Here is a 15993-nt window from a genome sequence, read left to right as displayed (position 1 = left end):
CGCCAAATTCATGGCTGTGGTAACGGGGCCGGGACGCCGCCCGTGGATGGAGTCGGGGTCGGCAAGATTCTGAGGTGTACGACCGTTCAGCATAGTGCCTGCGAGAAAGAGATAGACCAACGCCGATACATGTGTATCGCTGTTCGCGCTGCCTCAGGCGTGTCGGATTGTTGCTGGGCCGATGTAAACATCAAAGCGCCCAACTGTGTCAGCAGTCTCTCTCTCAGGCCGGAGGCGGGGGAGATTAGCTCTCTCCCGGTGACCGGATCCGCTTCGGACAGGTGCGGTAGTCTTTGTGATCGCAATTCTACTATTCCCAGAAGCGAAGATAGAAAGTCACTCCATGGACCTGTTCAAGAATGCCCACTATAAGAAACATCCTCGATTAGACTTCATTCTACCCACGAAATTCAAGCAGTAACCATACTTCCGGCCAAATCGCAAAGGAAGCCCTGTTACGGCACCGGCATTTCTTCTCCGTCCTTCGGTGGTTCCTCTAGACGTACAACCCCTCTCCGAGAGAGCGTACCGTTGAAGTGAGCATAATCACTAAAGCTCTCAGCCTTGTACTCGGGGCAGGTATGAAGAACCTGAACATGAGTTTTGGCGGTGACAGTCTTTGATCCGCGCATATTTTGAACTAACTGCAAATTTAATCCCTGCCTGCATACTTCATGTTCAGGTTCTTCTTGCCTGCCCCGAGTCCTTTTAGCTATCTCACAGGAATAAGCAAATCCTCGGCTTCTGCCAGCTCTGTCTAATGTTGCCCCGACGGTGCCAAGATGCCAAGACACATAGATGCCAAGGCGCACTGATACGTACCAGCCGGGATCCCCAACTAACCCCCCCATCTCACTTCACAGGAACGGTGGCAATATTCTCACTTTACCGAATATCCTCATCTCAAGGCCCCCTTTTCACCACGCCAAACACGGCCGATACAGCACTCCACGCCAGCACGACCCAACGAACACGCCCTGCCTTACACGCACATGATACCGCGGGCTCATGAGCTCACCATAGGCCACACTCGCTGGCAAGCTGGCAACACTTCCCAGACCGAGGGGTTCTATTGAAGGGTTGACAGATAATACATAATGCTGCACCCCGATTCCTGCAATCCGGTGTGCGCATCCCGCCGGATACATGCCCGACGGCTTACCCGATATATGTGCGGAATTGGGAATGTGGTAAGGATATCATGCTCTTTTTGACTCATAGTAGATGGTGTTGATCGTGAAGCATAGATCGAGCAGAGTGATATGGCGGAATCTTAGGCTCGCGCTCGAGGGGAGGCTTGAAGGCTCTCAAGATTGGCTCCGCCGAGGTTTTAATTCGCGGCGGGCGTGTAGGGCACAATATCTTGGATGAATACATGTACATTACGAAGAACATGAACTCTAAAAATGCAAAACGTATTTATTAAAGATATTTCAGATGGGTAGGTTCATTCATGTTCTAGGCTATATTGGAAGATCGGCCATGAGGGAGGATTCCGCCGCGGTGAGGTAATTCTTCGCGCCACGGCGGGAGACTTTACTCTACCGGATTAACTCGATACGGAAGACCAAAGTTTTTAATTAACACCATATTACTAGACCCAGTTCCAGTTCGGCGAATGGTGAGATTATAAATCTACATTCTCCTTGTTCATAGTGTATCACTTGTTAGCATCTTGGAAACTATTAGTACACTCGCTCCGTTGGTAATGACCGATTCTGTCTGATGGTGGCCAGCGATTTGAGGTTAATAGTAAATCTAACTGATATTAAGGGCAGGTTACTATATACACTACTGTATATCATCGTTAAAGGTATTCTCCGAACTCGTCATGCCATAGTCTAGGACTGCATGCAAACTTTTGTACCTCGAAATAAAGAATACATGATTTTTTTAAAAAAAAAGATCTTCTGAACTGGTCATAATCACATTTATTTCATATTCCTTAGAGAAAGCTGTCATTCCGCTGTAGCCGAGTCTTCCATCACGGCCGATCGATCTTCCGATATGGCCTAGAACATATATCACTCTACCAATTGTATCAATTTGGAGGCAAATCAAACTCTCACATGTGAATAGCCTATCCTTACGTACACTAGCGAGTCTTTATCACGCCAGTTACCATTTAATAGTCTCCTTACAATGTATTGTTTTGCCACCAAATTATTTCAAATCGTCTCATACCCACGAACAATATCTTCAGTAATCTGCCTCAGTGATATACCCCAAATAAACGACGTATATAGCAGCCCTGCGGATGCAGACCGATAGGCGACAGACACCGAGCTACGCCTCTCCAATCTCAAGGTGGATCCTGGAGCATGGTCGTATTAGCACAACCCTCAGGGGTAAGACACAAACCGGCGGTGCTACATAGGTATGAACGATATTGTAGGGAACGGAAGATTGGTACCTAATTGTGAAGACAAAATTATCAAGGAATCTGTTCAACCGCGCTGGCCTCCTGCTCTTTCCGCGACAAGAAATCTTCCATTTGACAAAATGTCTTGTGCATCCCAATATTTGACTTTGGAAGTTTATCTTTTTTCATCCGCACAATCATTAAAGCAGTCTCCCCATCGCGGGTTTGATTGAGTACGTCGGCGCCTCTGGAGAGTAAGGCTTCCGCGATTTCAATTTTTCCAAAGGAGGCTGCAGTGTGCAGTGGTGTCATTCCATCCCTATCTAGACTGAGTACATCGGCGCCTTTGGAGAGTAAGGCTTCCGCAATTTCAATCCCCCCAACGGAGGTTGCAGTGTGCAGTGATGTCCTTCCATACATGTCTTGACTGAGTACGTCGGCGCCATTGGAAAGTAAGATTTCCACAATTTCCTTTGAATTACTGGAAATTGCTATGTGCAATAATGTCTTCCCATGCTTGTTCCGACTGAGTACGTCGGCACCTCTGGAGAGTAATGTTTCTACAAGTTTGATTCTCTTATTGGCAATTGCCTTGTATAATGGTGTCCATCCAAGGTGGTTTCGACTGTGCACATCGGCGCCTTTGGAGAGTAGAGTATCTACGATGTCGTTGGTCTCCCGGGTAGCCGCAAAATGTAGCGGTGTCTCCAGTCTCCAGGTCGGACTGAGCACATCGGCGCCTTTGGAGAGTAGATTATCCACGATATTGTTAGTCCCATGAGCAGCCGCAAGATGTAGCGGTGTCAACGAAAGATTGTTTCGGGTGGTCACATCAGAACCGGCGTTCAACAGTACTTCAACTATCTCCTCGCGCTCCCGCCAGAGATTCTCGACGATCGGATAGCGACCACAATGTGCGGACACTGCTAGATGCAAAGGCGTGTTGCGACCATAATCCGTCGCACTAACACTCGCACCTTGTTGGAGTAAAGCCTTGACAATGGCGGTGACCCCCTCGAAAACAGCCACGTGCAACGCCGTACGACCCGCGAAGTCTGGCTCTTCGATGTCCTCACCCTCTGCGATCAATGTACCCAGCGTTGCTAACAGTGCGGGTAAGTCATGCTTTAGAACCTCTACTCGATCATTCTCTGATCTCGCTTTGAGAACTTCAAAGATCTTGCATAAGTCGCGCAATTTACTCTCCAGTTGATCGTTGGACGTTATCAAAGCTCGGACGATGTTGACATAGTCATTTGGTAGCGGCGGGTGGGTTCGGGACCATGGTCCCACGTGTACTTGCGGAAGTCTTATCATCATGTGAATACGACCCATCTTATATCTTTTGGCGGAGAAGAATGTAGCTCCACGCCGTTGGAGTACCTCAAACTTCTTGCGATCCCCTAGTTGACCGGCTATCCCCAATGCCTGAGCTCCTTTGGCCCAGTACTCAGCCCAGTCGTAAGCCCACACGTCCATATCGTCGCTAATCGTACATTTAGTTATTGTACCATCATCAGGCACATCCTTCTTAACGTCTGCATCTCCATCGATCAGCAGCTTAACCAACTTCTCATCGGCTGCTAAGCACGCGTAATCTAGAAGTGTCAGGCCTCTCCCAACTGTTTTGTAGACGGACTCCCCTTTACGGAGAAAGTATTCGACGGATGGAAGATGCCTCCACCAACATGCCTGTACTAATGGCGAGTATACTTCCGAGCTCCAGAGGAACCATTTCCCGTAGAGCTTGCTCTCCAATAGGCCAATGAAAATATCTGTGTGACGATCCTGGTTACAGTTGACCACATAGTAATCCAGATTGTTCAATATGTCAAACGTCATTTGGTCACAGCAGGTGCTGCCAGTCACTCTCAGGTAGTTTATAGATGAAACCAAGATCATCTCGGAAACAAGCGACATATCGGCAATGAATTTAGTCTCCAGGTATTCCTCCACTGTATGGTGCGCGAATTGAACGCTATTGCTTGAGTGTTCAATAGTGACTAGCCCCGCACATACCTCAACCAGAAGACCAGCCTCAGGCATATCGGCTTCTGTAATCGTCGTCATATCATCGTCAACAGATAAAACTGCCCGAAGCTCGTCAATGTTCGGTTTCAACTTGGTCTTCACAAGCCATACAAGTACCTTTTGGGCGAGAGCCACACGAGACGGACTCTGCCTGCGAATCCTGTCCATAGCATGATCATAGCACTCTTGCAGAGCGTCTTTAGAGCCGGTTTCAACAGTTGCCTTCAGCTCTATCATGGCCTTTCGTACTTGGGTTTCGGTGATTTGTTGGCACAGACGTTCGATATACAGTTGAGCGAGTAAGAACCTTGGAATTGTATGAATAAGCTCGTGAGCGTAAGGAAGTATATCACATTATGAAATACGTAAGGTGCAGATGAACGCCGAACAGATAATGAGATCTCTCAAGCACTTACATTCCTTTGCAGTCGTGCACTAGGCTCGATACCACGAATTCTCTCAATTCACCCCTAATCATCCGCCCCGCCCCTCGATTTACTTCAATTGTGCCGTTCAAGAATAGGCGGACATCGTCCTGTTTTGCCTCGATTACAATCGTGTTCCAAGCTTCTGCTGCACATACGATGTCCTGTATATGGGGTCGACTGGTAATAAAGACCTTTCCGTTGCCGGACCCAAGGGCAGAAAATAGGCGAAGTAGGTGCGTACGTTCTATTCCCTCGTCGAACTCATCTAAAGCGTCAAAGACAAAATAAACCACAGTAAACTCATTTTTTATATCTAGTAGCGCTTGTTCTAGTTCTGATATGGATGGGCCCTCCTCAGGAGTACCGTTGAATCGGTCATATAGCCGCTCAAGAGCTTTCGGGATTTCCCCGTTTGGCGACGTGGATCTACGCCAGAGTTGTTGGATGAGGCTCCGAAGGACTTTCTCAAGTGTTTTCTGGGCTTGGTCGTGATAGCTGAAGTAGATATAACCGAGGGAACAGTTCGGAAGCGATAGGATTCGGTCTTTAATGTGGTCAATAACAATACAGCTGACAAAGGTTAGTGCTTATCGGAAAGCGAGTTCCTGAGGAGTATACCTCATTACCGTCTTTCCCGCCCCAGCTAGGAAACCCATTAGCTTCTCTTATATATTATTATGTTACTTCACAGATTACTCACGTATGCCAAATCCGCACAATATCTGGCCCTCTGTACCGTCCAGCCAGGACTTAAACTGTGGATGGCGTAAGAGCCAGAGACCTGTTCCAGGATGTTGCCTTTTTTGGATGTCTGTATGTTTGATGTCCCATTGACCTTGGAAAAGCCACTTGAAAACATCCTTGCTTTTAAGTGCTAGCCCGGAAGGTTAGGACTTTTCAGACTTTGTCAAGACTCACGGTATGGTATGTCCGCGCTTCACAACTAGGTCGGGATATGTGGAACTCACTATGTCGATCGCTCTCCTCCCGAGCCTCTTTTTGTCTTTGAATGGTATACTCCTTCTCTACAGTAGACAGGATCTCCTTTACACTTCGATCTACATTCCGGGAATAGATCTCAATAACTCTAGTCATCTTCCTATACGAGCATGAAAGATTAGCTCCGCAGTGAGTACCCATTATAGCAGTAGAGGACACTCACGCAATATCCAGAGTAAGAGCGAATTGAAAAAGATCCTTATATCTCCGGAGTCTTCCAATCTCCCTCTCTATATCCGCCGTCTTTATTGGCCAGGAAAACCGGCTCTGTAACCTCCTCGCTACACTTGAGTCTCTTTCCCGGAACAGCAATAACAGCTCATTTAGCTCCTGTTCATACCCGGGAAGTATCTTTTCTATCTCCGCGGTGAAGGCCACCTGGTTCGAGGGAGTATTAGGTGAGCCTCCACTTTTTATAATTTCAGCCTTGATCGCTCGGAGGAGAATGTTGATGGCAGATAGCTCGGCGGCCATCTTTTCAATCCCCATGGGAGCTGTTATAACGGTGCTAATATACTTGTAGCAGTACCCAGTGACACTGGTGGTGAGCTGAAGAACCGCGATAACACTCGCGACGATTCCAAGGGCTTCTGCCATCGCGGCGCAAACTTTGGCGATGGACGCTTTATTTGCCTGTCGGGATACTTCTGGCTCGAAAGTATGCTTAAAGGTGGGGGAAACTGGACTAAGGATCTAAGATATGTATGCTTGATATTGACCGGATAAACGACCGTGCGGGGTACGTAATGTCACACCACTTTGTAAAAGGGTTAGTTAGGGTTCAATCAGGCAATCATATGGAGAGATAAACACAGGCGAGGATGATGTATTAGACCTCTAGGAGCCTAACGACGTGTTAATACATCTATTCTCGGTGTTAAACCGTGCTCTAATTCTAGATTATGATCGCGTGGCTCGAACCCACTTCAGAGTTCATACAACCGAGCTTCCGCCATGGTGCCGCCAAGAAATGAGGCTCTATCCCACCACACGCTGTTGCGCGCGAGTGGTGCTAAGCGCTTTGATATTTGCTGCGGCTGATAGCCGAAGCAGGGGCTAAGGGAAACGTAGCGTTTAAAAGCACGATGTATACATGTAGGTGTCGACATTTCGACTATGTACCTCTAGCTAGATTTCCTATATCATCATCATCACAGAATATACACGCTTTTGTTGGCTGGGAAAACTACTCTATATTCGTATCGTCGAGAGTGAGACTCTTCCCTTGACAACCAACATGCAGGACGAAGCGACCAATCAGTGATCGCCATGTATTTCTCACAACATAGCAAGAATACCCCCCTTTTTTAGTTTTCTTCCAATCAGAGACTACTATTTCTTTATCTCTTTGGCTTCAACCATGAGATACCAACAACAGCGAGCACAAATTTCGCCCAACTGGAGAGAGAAAGAAGCTATAAATATCCAGAAACTCATGGCTGTCAGGGCAGATCTGCTTCTACAGCAGTTTGAGGAAATTATTCAGCTACAAAGGGACATTAGCAGCCTAGCGAAGAAGAATCATGAACTTATATGGCAGGTTCATGACCTCATATCAAGATTACAACAGTATCCTCCCATGAGAATACCAGATAAGACAAGTCCAATACAAGAAGCTGATAGTGAATATGGATTTTGCTCCTCCTCTTCCGAAACGGAAGATAACAGAATCGCCTACAGCATTGACAGTCACTAAACTGTTTATCTTGAAGAAACCCTCACTCTAGTCATCCCCTTTACACCGGAATTAACATCAATACCGCACGAGAAGGCACAACCACCATTACCAGATTTACCTAAACCAGAAATAAAGCTTAACCCAGCTGCACCTATATTTCCACTTGCCAATATATTTCGACCAGACCACTCTCTCCTGGAGGATAAACAGGCCCACCCACCCCCAGTTGCAAAAGTGAAGATGTTACAAATATTGGGACAGAGGCATCCCCGGGTGCTTGAGATGCAGGAAAAAGTTAAAGAATAGAACAGGACAAGCGACGAGGTATACACCCTTCAAGGATGGGCATGCTACAAAGATAGCAAAGAAATAGCAGTATTGGTCAGGGCAGTATACAACGGGGCTACTCAACTTGGTCCGTTAGATGAAGTGGCAGGAAGATACGATAATAAGAGAAGGGCGGGGAAGGCAATGTTAACATATGAAGAAGACTATGATGCAATGTGCGGTAGCTATGAAGGAAGGGATATACTTGGCCCGAGGGGCAAAGGGGGGAAAAGGGAGACGATATGAATTTATTTTTAGATAGTTACTTGCTTTATTTCGTTATTTGATTTTGTAAGTGGCGGTGGATGTATGTAGGGTACAATACGGGAAAACAGGGTGTGATTCGTGCTGGAGTATTGTTGTAGTGATATAGTTTGTTGAAAACTGCTACACTTTTGACCCACTCGGGTTAATTCGGGAATTCTCTGATTACTGTATTTATATACAAGGGTATTTGCATGAAAGGACGGTTCTTCTAAAAGATGTCTTGTTACAAGGGACTGTTGTGGTACAGCTTGGCTACACTAGGTTTTTGATTACGTATGTTTAATCAGACCGTATTGCTATGGCATCGATACGGCTTTTATCAAACTGTAGCACTTTTAATGGACCACACCACTACGATAAGCGTGCCGCTACATGAAACTAGCGCTTTCTCAGCAAACAGCGGCCTGTTTAAGGCAGCCGTTGCCGTATGGCAGGGTTACCGCATGACATAGATTATGTATTACCATACTAGCAGCACCCATGCAGTATTACACCAGTCTTTGCTAAGCTGTCACACCTACCAGACTCCAGTAGTCCAGGGGTCTTCTCACAATGTCGCACTTGAAATAAAGTTGCATCCGAGCAGCTTGGTTGCCGACTTGTTTTTGTTACTGCACTAACTACAAGACAGTCGGGCTACTGTTTCCTAACGGCTGGGAGTCAAAGACAGGTTTATATAAAGTTAGTATCCATCCGGTCCTATTATAGGATTCTCTCAGCAAAGTAGTAGTACAACTGTATCGAAACCGTACCATTCGCGTAATGAGACCGTATTCCTCGATGATAATTTCGACGATTTTTGAGAATAATTTTCTTAGGCTAACCGCTTTTAGAAGTCACGTTACTAGGTAGTACCACTAACCATTCTTGGATTAATCACATCAGCAAACTCTGCTATTCCTCAGTGCGCAGCGCCTACGCCCTGGGCGCCAGGCACGCCAGGCGCCGCCAGGGCAGAGTGCTCGTGCCAGGCGTCGCCAGGGCAGGGTGCTCACACCAGGCGTCACCACAGCAGGGTGCTCGCGCCAGGCGATGCTAGCATCCGCGCCCGACGCCGCCAGAGCAGTATGTTCTCTGTCTGGCAGCACCAGGGCGCATAATCGTCTATACACTCCGCCAGAGCGCAGTGCCAATCATCTGACCACGTCAGAGAAGAGAGCTTTTCACGACTGCAACTCGAGCACTCGCTCTAGCAGAGCACTCGATCCAAGCAGAGCACTCGCTCCAAGCAGTCCGCTGTCAGAGCAGCATATTCGCACTCCCTAATGAGCTTCTTTGCACTCGCTAATGCTACTGTCTACAGAGTACTCTGAGCGATATCACCTACATCCATAGAGCACCCAGCAATGCTCTCTCCGCAATCTTCTCTAGGCGCGTCGTGCACTTTCACGCGTCATGCACCTCCAGGCGATATGGTGCTCGTCCTGAGAGCACCCGGCGATGCTCTCTCCGCCATGACACGCCTGGGTATGCCTCCTGCGTCTGAAGAACGATCAACTAATGAGTTTCCGCCCAGGGACTGGCAACGAATCACGGACGTGTCGGGGCCCGCCAGGAGACAGAGTCAGCGCCCTGACAGCACTCGTCAGTAATATCTGCGCCAGGAGATCAAATCACAACGAGCTGCTCGCCAGGCACTGCCAGAGCATATCACTCACGCCTAGAGAGCACTCGTCAGTACTATCTGCGCCAGGAGAGCATTCTCAACGAGCTGCTCGCCAGGCACCGCCAGAGCATATCGCCCACGCCAAGACACTCTTCGTCAATGAGTTTTTCCAGGCACTGCCAAGAGATATTGCTCACGTCCGGAGAGCACCACGAATGCTTCCATAGCACTGACCAATGCTCGTAGAGCTGCGGAAACATCTTTAATAATACTATTGAAGGTGGGACACCCCCCACTTAGACCCATATGAATCGATATGCTTTCTTCAAAGGCAAGGTAGGCATCGCCGGTCCCTCAAACGATATCTCACGTGGGTATTCTTCACGCCGCTGAACGGTCAGTCGCGGAATACTGATACGAGCACTGTCGTGTATACTGGAGATGGCTACCAAACCTTTGACGAACGTGTATGTATCTGTCGATTCGTGAAAGGCATAAGCCTTGAGGTTGAGGCCATGGTACGGCTCATCTGAAAAGCTCAATGTCCATGCATAAGCAGCAAACATGGACTGGAAAAAGGTGCAGGATGACTTTACTGGTCGGAAGACCAATGCCTGCCTACCGCGCCCTCCTGGAGCTGGCTTGCTGGATAGTCAGACTCAGATAATGAGCGGCCGATACTCACCTCCCTCTTCCAATCCGCATGCGTACTAGCAGAACGACACGAATTTTGAATTAGACGGTCCTATTGGGTCTAACATTCCACTCGTAGAGCACTCGCCACTGCCCTCAGAGCATTCACTGAATAGCACCCGGTATTCCTCTCATATCACTGGATAGCACTCGGTATTCCTCTCAAATCACTGGATAGCACTCGGTAATCCTCTCACATCACTGGATAGCACTCGGTAATCCTCTCACATCACTGCATAGCACTCGGTAATCCTCTCACATCACTGGATAGCACTCGGTAATGCTCTCACTGGATAGCACCCGGTAAGCCTCTCACATCACTGTATAGCACTCGGTGATCCTCTCACATCACTGCATAGCACTCGGGAATGCTTTACAGCATTCAACTGAATTCATTCCACGTACGCAAATCTATCCTAGTATTTACCAGCCAATTGCCAGCATCCACCTCGAACAAATGGGCCATTCCTAATATACTCCGAATATTCACGACCCACATCCTCTTCCTCCTCCTCCTACAGACCTTCAGCAGCCCATGTGAGCTATCAGCGATACCACGATCCTTCGCCTCAAGCAGCTCAACTACACATAGTCTATGTGCGCGCCCTGTGCTATCCCGCACCTTGAACAGAGCCTCCACACGTCCTGGTAAGCGTCCCCGAAACACTCCCCACTGCTCTGAGGAACCTACCGATACCCATGCCCAATCCTTTCTTATTTTCCCCTTCCTAAAAGATGCTGTTCCCGTACACCTGATGTTGTGAACCTCGTATACGTCAGGCCTTTGGAAGATTGGTATCGGAACCTGCAAGCATGTGAAAACCTCCACCCGGCACTCCAACATGCTCTCAGAGCTTCCGGCAAAGCTCTGAGAGCATCCCGCATCCTCGGCATACTCCTTTATCAGGCGATATAGCGTGAGATAGCTCATTTGCAGTCCGTCTGCCACGTTGAAAAGTCTTTCCGATTTCGCGGAGGGGTTGCAAAGACGCTTCAGGGGCAGTCCGCTTTCTACTATTGAGCGTTCATTTGGCGTTTTCTTGCGGTCCTCGATCTTGAAAATGTCGAGCAACTCCTTGAGGTTATCCCGATGGCTTCAGAGGATGTCGTCAGTGCTCTCAGAACCTCCGACGATGTCTTTCAGATTCAGAATTCGAATCTCTAACGCCAATCGCCTCCCTCCATAGTCCAGTATCTGCGTCGCAGCATCAACCTTGTTGGACGCTCTGTAAGCTTCTTTTACCTGCCGTACATGGGCAAGCTCGCTGACATCCGTGGAGTATTGAGGAATGCTACCAAAGCACTCAACATGCTCCCGGTAGTGCATTAAGACGTGCAATTTGATGAAGTTGAAGTGCGATCTTTCCCGAATCTCCCAGATCTCCTCCAAGCCTCGCTGGGTGCTCTGGGAGCCACTAATTGCTTTCGTTCGATCTCTCGCATCCTTCAACGTCTTCTTGTACGCCCTGAATTCTAAAAAGATATCCTTGTGTTTATGGAAATCCTCGAGATAGCTCTCCATATAGTCCAGTGTGCTCGTTGTATCACTCCCATATTGCGCCATTAAGTGGAAGTCTATTAGGCTTCGAACGCATTTCAAAGCTTTTGCGAAGTCGCTCCTGACAGCCACTCCCGGGTTTCTCAGAGCAGCCGCGAGTGCTCCTAGAACGACCCGCCCCAGATTCCGCATCTCTTTCCCTTGCCATTGGGTGGTAGAACGATATGCCTTGTTTGGTACTGCTAGTCCAGGGTAAGGCGCAATCGAAGCCCAAGCTTTGTCGAATTCCTCCAATCGATGATGCTTCTTCAAGAAACCCTGAATTCACTCCATCATGTGCTTCAACATCCCCAGGTAAATATTGTGCAGTATGTCCGGTTTATTGAGATCGTACGGATTAACCCTCGGCATACCCCAGAAAGCATTGAAGAGTGTTTTGACGGATCTCCCAACAAGGTATTCTACCGGTTCTAGATTGCCCGGGTTCTCGCCAAATAGCTGTACCCTCTCCCTGTAGTCCTCGTGATTGCGCATAGAGCTTCGATGAGTGCTCCCAAGATTGTGAAACTCCACCTCGCATCTCGGGCAAGCACTAGTGCTAATGTTTTGCAAGTTTGAATGCTCGGGTTGATCGGCGATCCAGCCCGAGAGCACCGGAAAGCATAGTTGTTCGTAGCCGTCGGCGCATTTGATTAGCTCGCCCTCCTGAGAGCACTCGCGAATGCTTTGAAAGATCTCCCCAAGGGCACGATGCAGTGCCATTTGACTCTGACGTCTTAAAACGGAATTAGCGAGTGTTGTATTCTTTCCGAGCTTCGGTGGCACTGGTAGCAGCCCTAGGAGAATGAATGAATGCCCTGTGGGCTTGTTGCGCACCGACGACTTGATGTTCCCGATGGTAAGATAGATTGGCCAGGCTTTCTTGTCCCCGCTGAAATTTGTCAGATGTGTGCCATCCGACGCGCAGATAATTGGTACGACAGTGGACCCCTCCGTTAACGTATTCTGTCGAGAAGACATTAGCGACTGCTCGTGTAGCATCATCGACTGCTCATAGAGTACCTCAAGTTGACATGGTGAAGTTTACGGACCTGTATCTCCCACCACCAATCTCCTGTATGCATTTCCCCGTACATTCGCTCGCCGAATTCATTATGCTCCACCACGGGCGAATACACCAATGACTCCCGGAAGGCACGTTGCCCTAGAAGATATCGGACGATTACCATTGGATCCCGGTAGTAGTAAGAGATCTTCTCCCCCCCAATATCCACCTCCGAATGATTCCAGCTCACCTTTCCCAGTGTATCGTTCATTTCCTCCAACCTCTTGATAAAACCCCGCGCAGTGCTGTAGAAGCACTCGCCACTACTCGGCGGAGCGTGTAGAAAGAAGCTGTCGATGTTCCCCTGTGAGGCTTTGGACAGTGTGAAATAGCGTGCTATTCTGAACTCGTATGTTGACCGGAATGGGTGCTATGGGTATTGGAGAAGGCTCTGTGAGCACTCGTCGTAGTCCTCCGAGCGGTAAAGTGGCTCCCCAGCACCCTCGTAAACTGTCGTAGATGCCCTACTATGCCCATTTGAATCGCCATCTGCCTCTTCCATCACGAAATATGATTCGGATTCGAGGTCCGAATTGTTACCCGAATCTTGGTCGAAAATGTCCGACTCTGAATCGTAATGCGTGTCTGAATAGTAATCGGGAATGCTCTCTGGGCTCTCGTCAGTGTTGTCGGGGGTCTCTGCAGGTTGATCGTGCTCCAGCAGTGAATATTGATTTCCCAGCCATTCATCTGCTTCCAAAGGATGGATCGTTCGAAGATGTCTGTCAAAATTCGCGGAGGAGCTGTACCTCTTGCTGCAAAAAGGGCAAGACGATTTCATTGGACTCGAGAATTTGCAGTCTGCCAAGGCGGAGGCTCTTTCCTGCAGGCGGTGCAGAGTGCTCTATGAACGATTTGTCATCCAATGAGGCTCTCGCCGCCAAGCGGTTGTGCAGAGTGCTCTACAGAGTGCTCGCTGCAGAGCGCTCGCCAAGTGATTGTGAGCCTTGCGCTCGCACCTCCACCATAGCGAGGCTGATTTTGACGTCATAGATCTCCAACGGAATAATGCAAACACAAACACAAGCATACAACGAGAAGAAACAACAATCACCACAATAATGCCGCCAACGATGCTCCGTTCTACCCTCTCAGCATTCGCTCTCTCTCTCTGAGCACTCGTGGATGCTATTCAGATCATGGAGAGACCATTCTCACCGCCAAATTCGATACTAATATCGGATATGCGCTCAGAGGATACACACTCTCCGACTCAGCTTCATAGGGCACAGAGCCCCGACACCAACAAGAACACAAACACCAACCCAACATAGGAATCCAATCGACACCACTGTTGGTACTACCGTCAGAGCATTCCCGAGTACGCCTAGAGCATTCATCTACGTCATTCAATTGAATCAAACCTCCGGAGTAGAATCTTCGAGTGCGCCTAGAGCATTGATCTACGTCATGTATTGGAGCAAACATTCAGCACGGCTTGGGGCACCATATGCAGCACTGGTGGGAGCGCCCGGGGGTGCTCGTACAGCACCCGAGGATGCTCGTACAGCACCCGGGGGTGCTCGTACAGCACCCGAGGATGCTCGTACAGCACCCGAGGATGCTCGTATAGCACACGGGGGTGCTCTCGGAAGCATGATGAGCCCTGGAATAGCTGATTGTATTCGGTATAAGAGCACCCTTCTCCTCCTTCCAGATCGTGAGAGCTTCCTAACCATCTTCCAGCGCTACCTATCACTTCAAGCCCCTCCCTGCTATCTAAGCTTTCAAGATACCTCTTGAAAGCGCATTCAGCTCACGTTTCAAGTTTAGGCTTCAACTTGAAGTTTCAAGTTTCGTTTCAAGTTCAAGCTTTCAAGCTGCACACCTAGCGATCATATATAAGATGGTATATCCTCCTTAATCCTATTGCTTTCAGAACCATACTCATCACATATTCACTATAGCCTTCATGCTCCCCTCAGGGCACTCCAGAGCGCTCACAGAAGAAGCGAGATCGCGATCCAGACACCGACGAATCAGATAGCAAAAAACGCCGAAGGAAGGAAAGGGAGGAGAAGAAGAAGGAGAAGAAGAAGGAGAAGAAGGAGAAGAAGAAGGAGAAGAAGGAGAAGAAGAAGGAGCAGAAGAAGAACGAGAAGTCCTCCCCTTCCTCGTCTCGCAAAGAGCAGAAAAGCCTCCAGCCTATCCCAGAAGAGATAGAAGAGACACCCCCACCGCAGTCGTCGTCTTCCCGGAAGCATCCCCGAGTGGTTTCAAGCTCCCGACAGCACTCGTCACCGCCCCCTCAGCACTCGTCACCGCCCACTCGGCACTCGAGACTCTTCCCAAAAGAGTGGGAATCAGTGCAATCTGAAGCCGAGTCCGACAGCGAAGGTTCCGCTGCAGGCACAGCAGCAGGCCCAGCAGGCCCAGCAACACACTCCGCAAAGCGACCAGCAGCAGGGACAGCAGTAGGCCCAGCAGCAGGCCCAAAACCTCAAAGAGGACGAGCACTTCAACGAGTCTCCAGCACTTCCCCAGAATTGGGCAGCTCGCCGCCACAACCGTCGGCCCCTGTCCGTAGAACCGTACTCCCAGTTGGTGCCCCTGCTCCAGAAACAGTCGCCAGTGCTTCACAGAGCTCTCAATCCCGACGTCGCCGTCGGCTACCAATACCTAGTTCCCCTCCACCGGCAGAGCAGAGGCAAAGCCGCAGAGATCGTGCCCCAGAAACTCCCACTCGTGCCCCAGAAACTCCCCCGCGTGCTCAGGTAGCATACGCCAGTGCTCCAGAAGCATCATCCCCAATCTCTCAAGCCCGATACCCCGGCAGAATGACTGAGGCAAACAAAGCAAAGATGGCTTTAGGTTTGATCAACCTCCCTAAATTGTACACTAACATCCGCAACAGCCTCAAAGCGGAGATGCAGAACACCGGTTGGGTCAACAAAACCGTTTCCGGAGCAGCAGCGTTCAATGCTCTATGCCTCCATGTGTTGAACATACGCCCTCTCAGTGGTTTCCTGCCTATGTGGAACGGAGGCGATTCCGCAACC

The 15993-nt window shown here is 49.1% G+C and overlaps 4 protein-coding genes across 4 annotated transcripts; 1 reads left to right on the top strand and 3 right to left on the bottom strand.

The window, feature by feature from the left end:
* Positions 1 to 455: 455 nt before the first annotated feature.
* Positions 456 to 632, bottom strand: H6S33_007175 (uncharacterized protein; the record flags this gene model as incomplete). The annotated part of the gene is made up of 1 exon (XM_044838528.1): positions 456 to 632. The coding sequence occupies one exon, from the start codon at positions 630 to 632 to the stop codon at positions 456 to 458; it is 177 nt and encodes a 58-aa protein (XP_044689339.1).
* Positions 633 to 2434: 1802 nt separating this feature from the next.
* Positions 2435 to 6417, bottom strand: H6S33_007174 (uncharacterized protein; the record flags this gene model as incomplete). Its single annotated transcript, XM_044838527.1, has 6 exons — positions 2435 to 4700; positions 4810 to 5391; positions 5440 to 5464; positions 5522 to 5695; positions 5790 to 5920; positions 5984 to 6417. 6 exons carry the CDS (start codon positions 6415 to 6417, stop codon positions 2435 to 2437), a joined length of 3612 nt encoding a protein of 1203 aa, XP_044689338.1.
* Positions 6418 to 7180: 763 nt separating this feature from the next.
* Positions 7181 to 7516, top strand: H6S33_007173 (uncharacterized protein; the record flags this gene model as incomplete). Its single annotated transcript, XM_044838526.1, has 1 exon — positions 7181 to 7516. One exon carries the CDS (start codon positions 7181 to 7183, stop codon positions 7514 to 7516), a length of 336 nt encoding a protein of 111 aa, XP_044689337.1.
* Positions 7517 to 10773: 3257 nt separating this feature from the next.
* Positions 10774 to 14592, bottom strand: H6S33_007172 (uncharacterized protein; the record flags this gene model as incomplete). Its single annotated transcript, XM_044838525.1, has 6 exons — positions 10774 to 11485; positions 11558 to 12207; positions 12292 to 12894; positions 12981 to 13335; positions 13396 to 13684; positions 14421 to 14592. 6 exons carry the CDS (start codon positions 14590 to 14592, stop codon positions 10774 to 10776), a joined length of 2781 nt encoding a protein of 926 aa, XP_044689336.1.
* Positions 14593 to 15993: the final 1401 nt, after the last annotated feature.

Source organism: Morchella sextelata (genome assembly GCF_020137385.1).
Source record: "Morchella sextelata strain SCLS chromosome Unknown scls_22, whole genome shotgun sequence".
Taxonomy (NCBI): domain Eukaryota; kingdom Fungi; phylum Ascomycota; class Pezizomycetes; order Pezizales; family Morchellaceae; genus Morchella; species Morchella sextelata.
The sequence above is the reverse complement of the archived record's forward strand: the minus strand, read 5'-3'. Positions and strand labels throughout refer to the sequence as shown.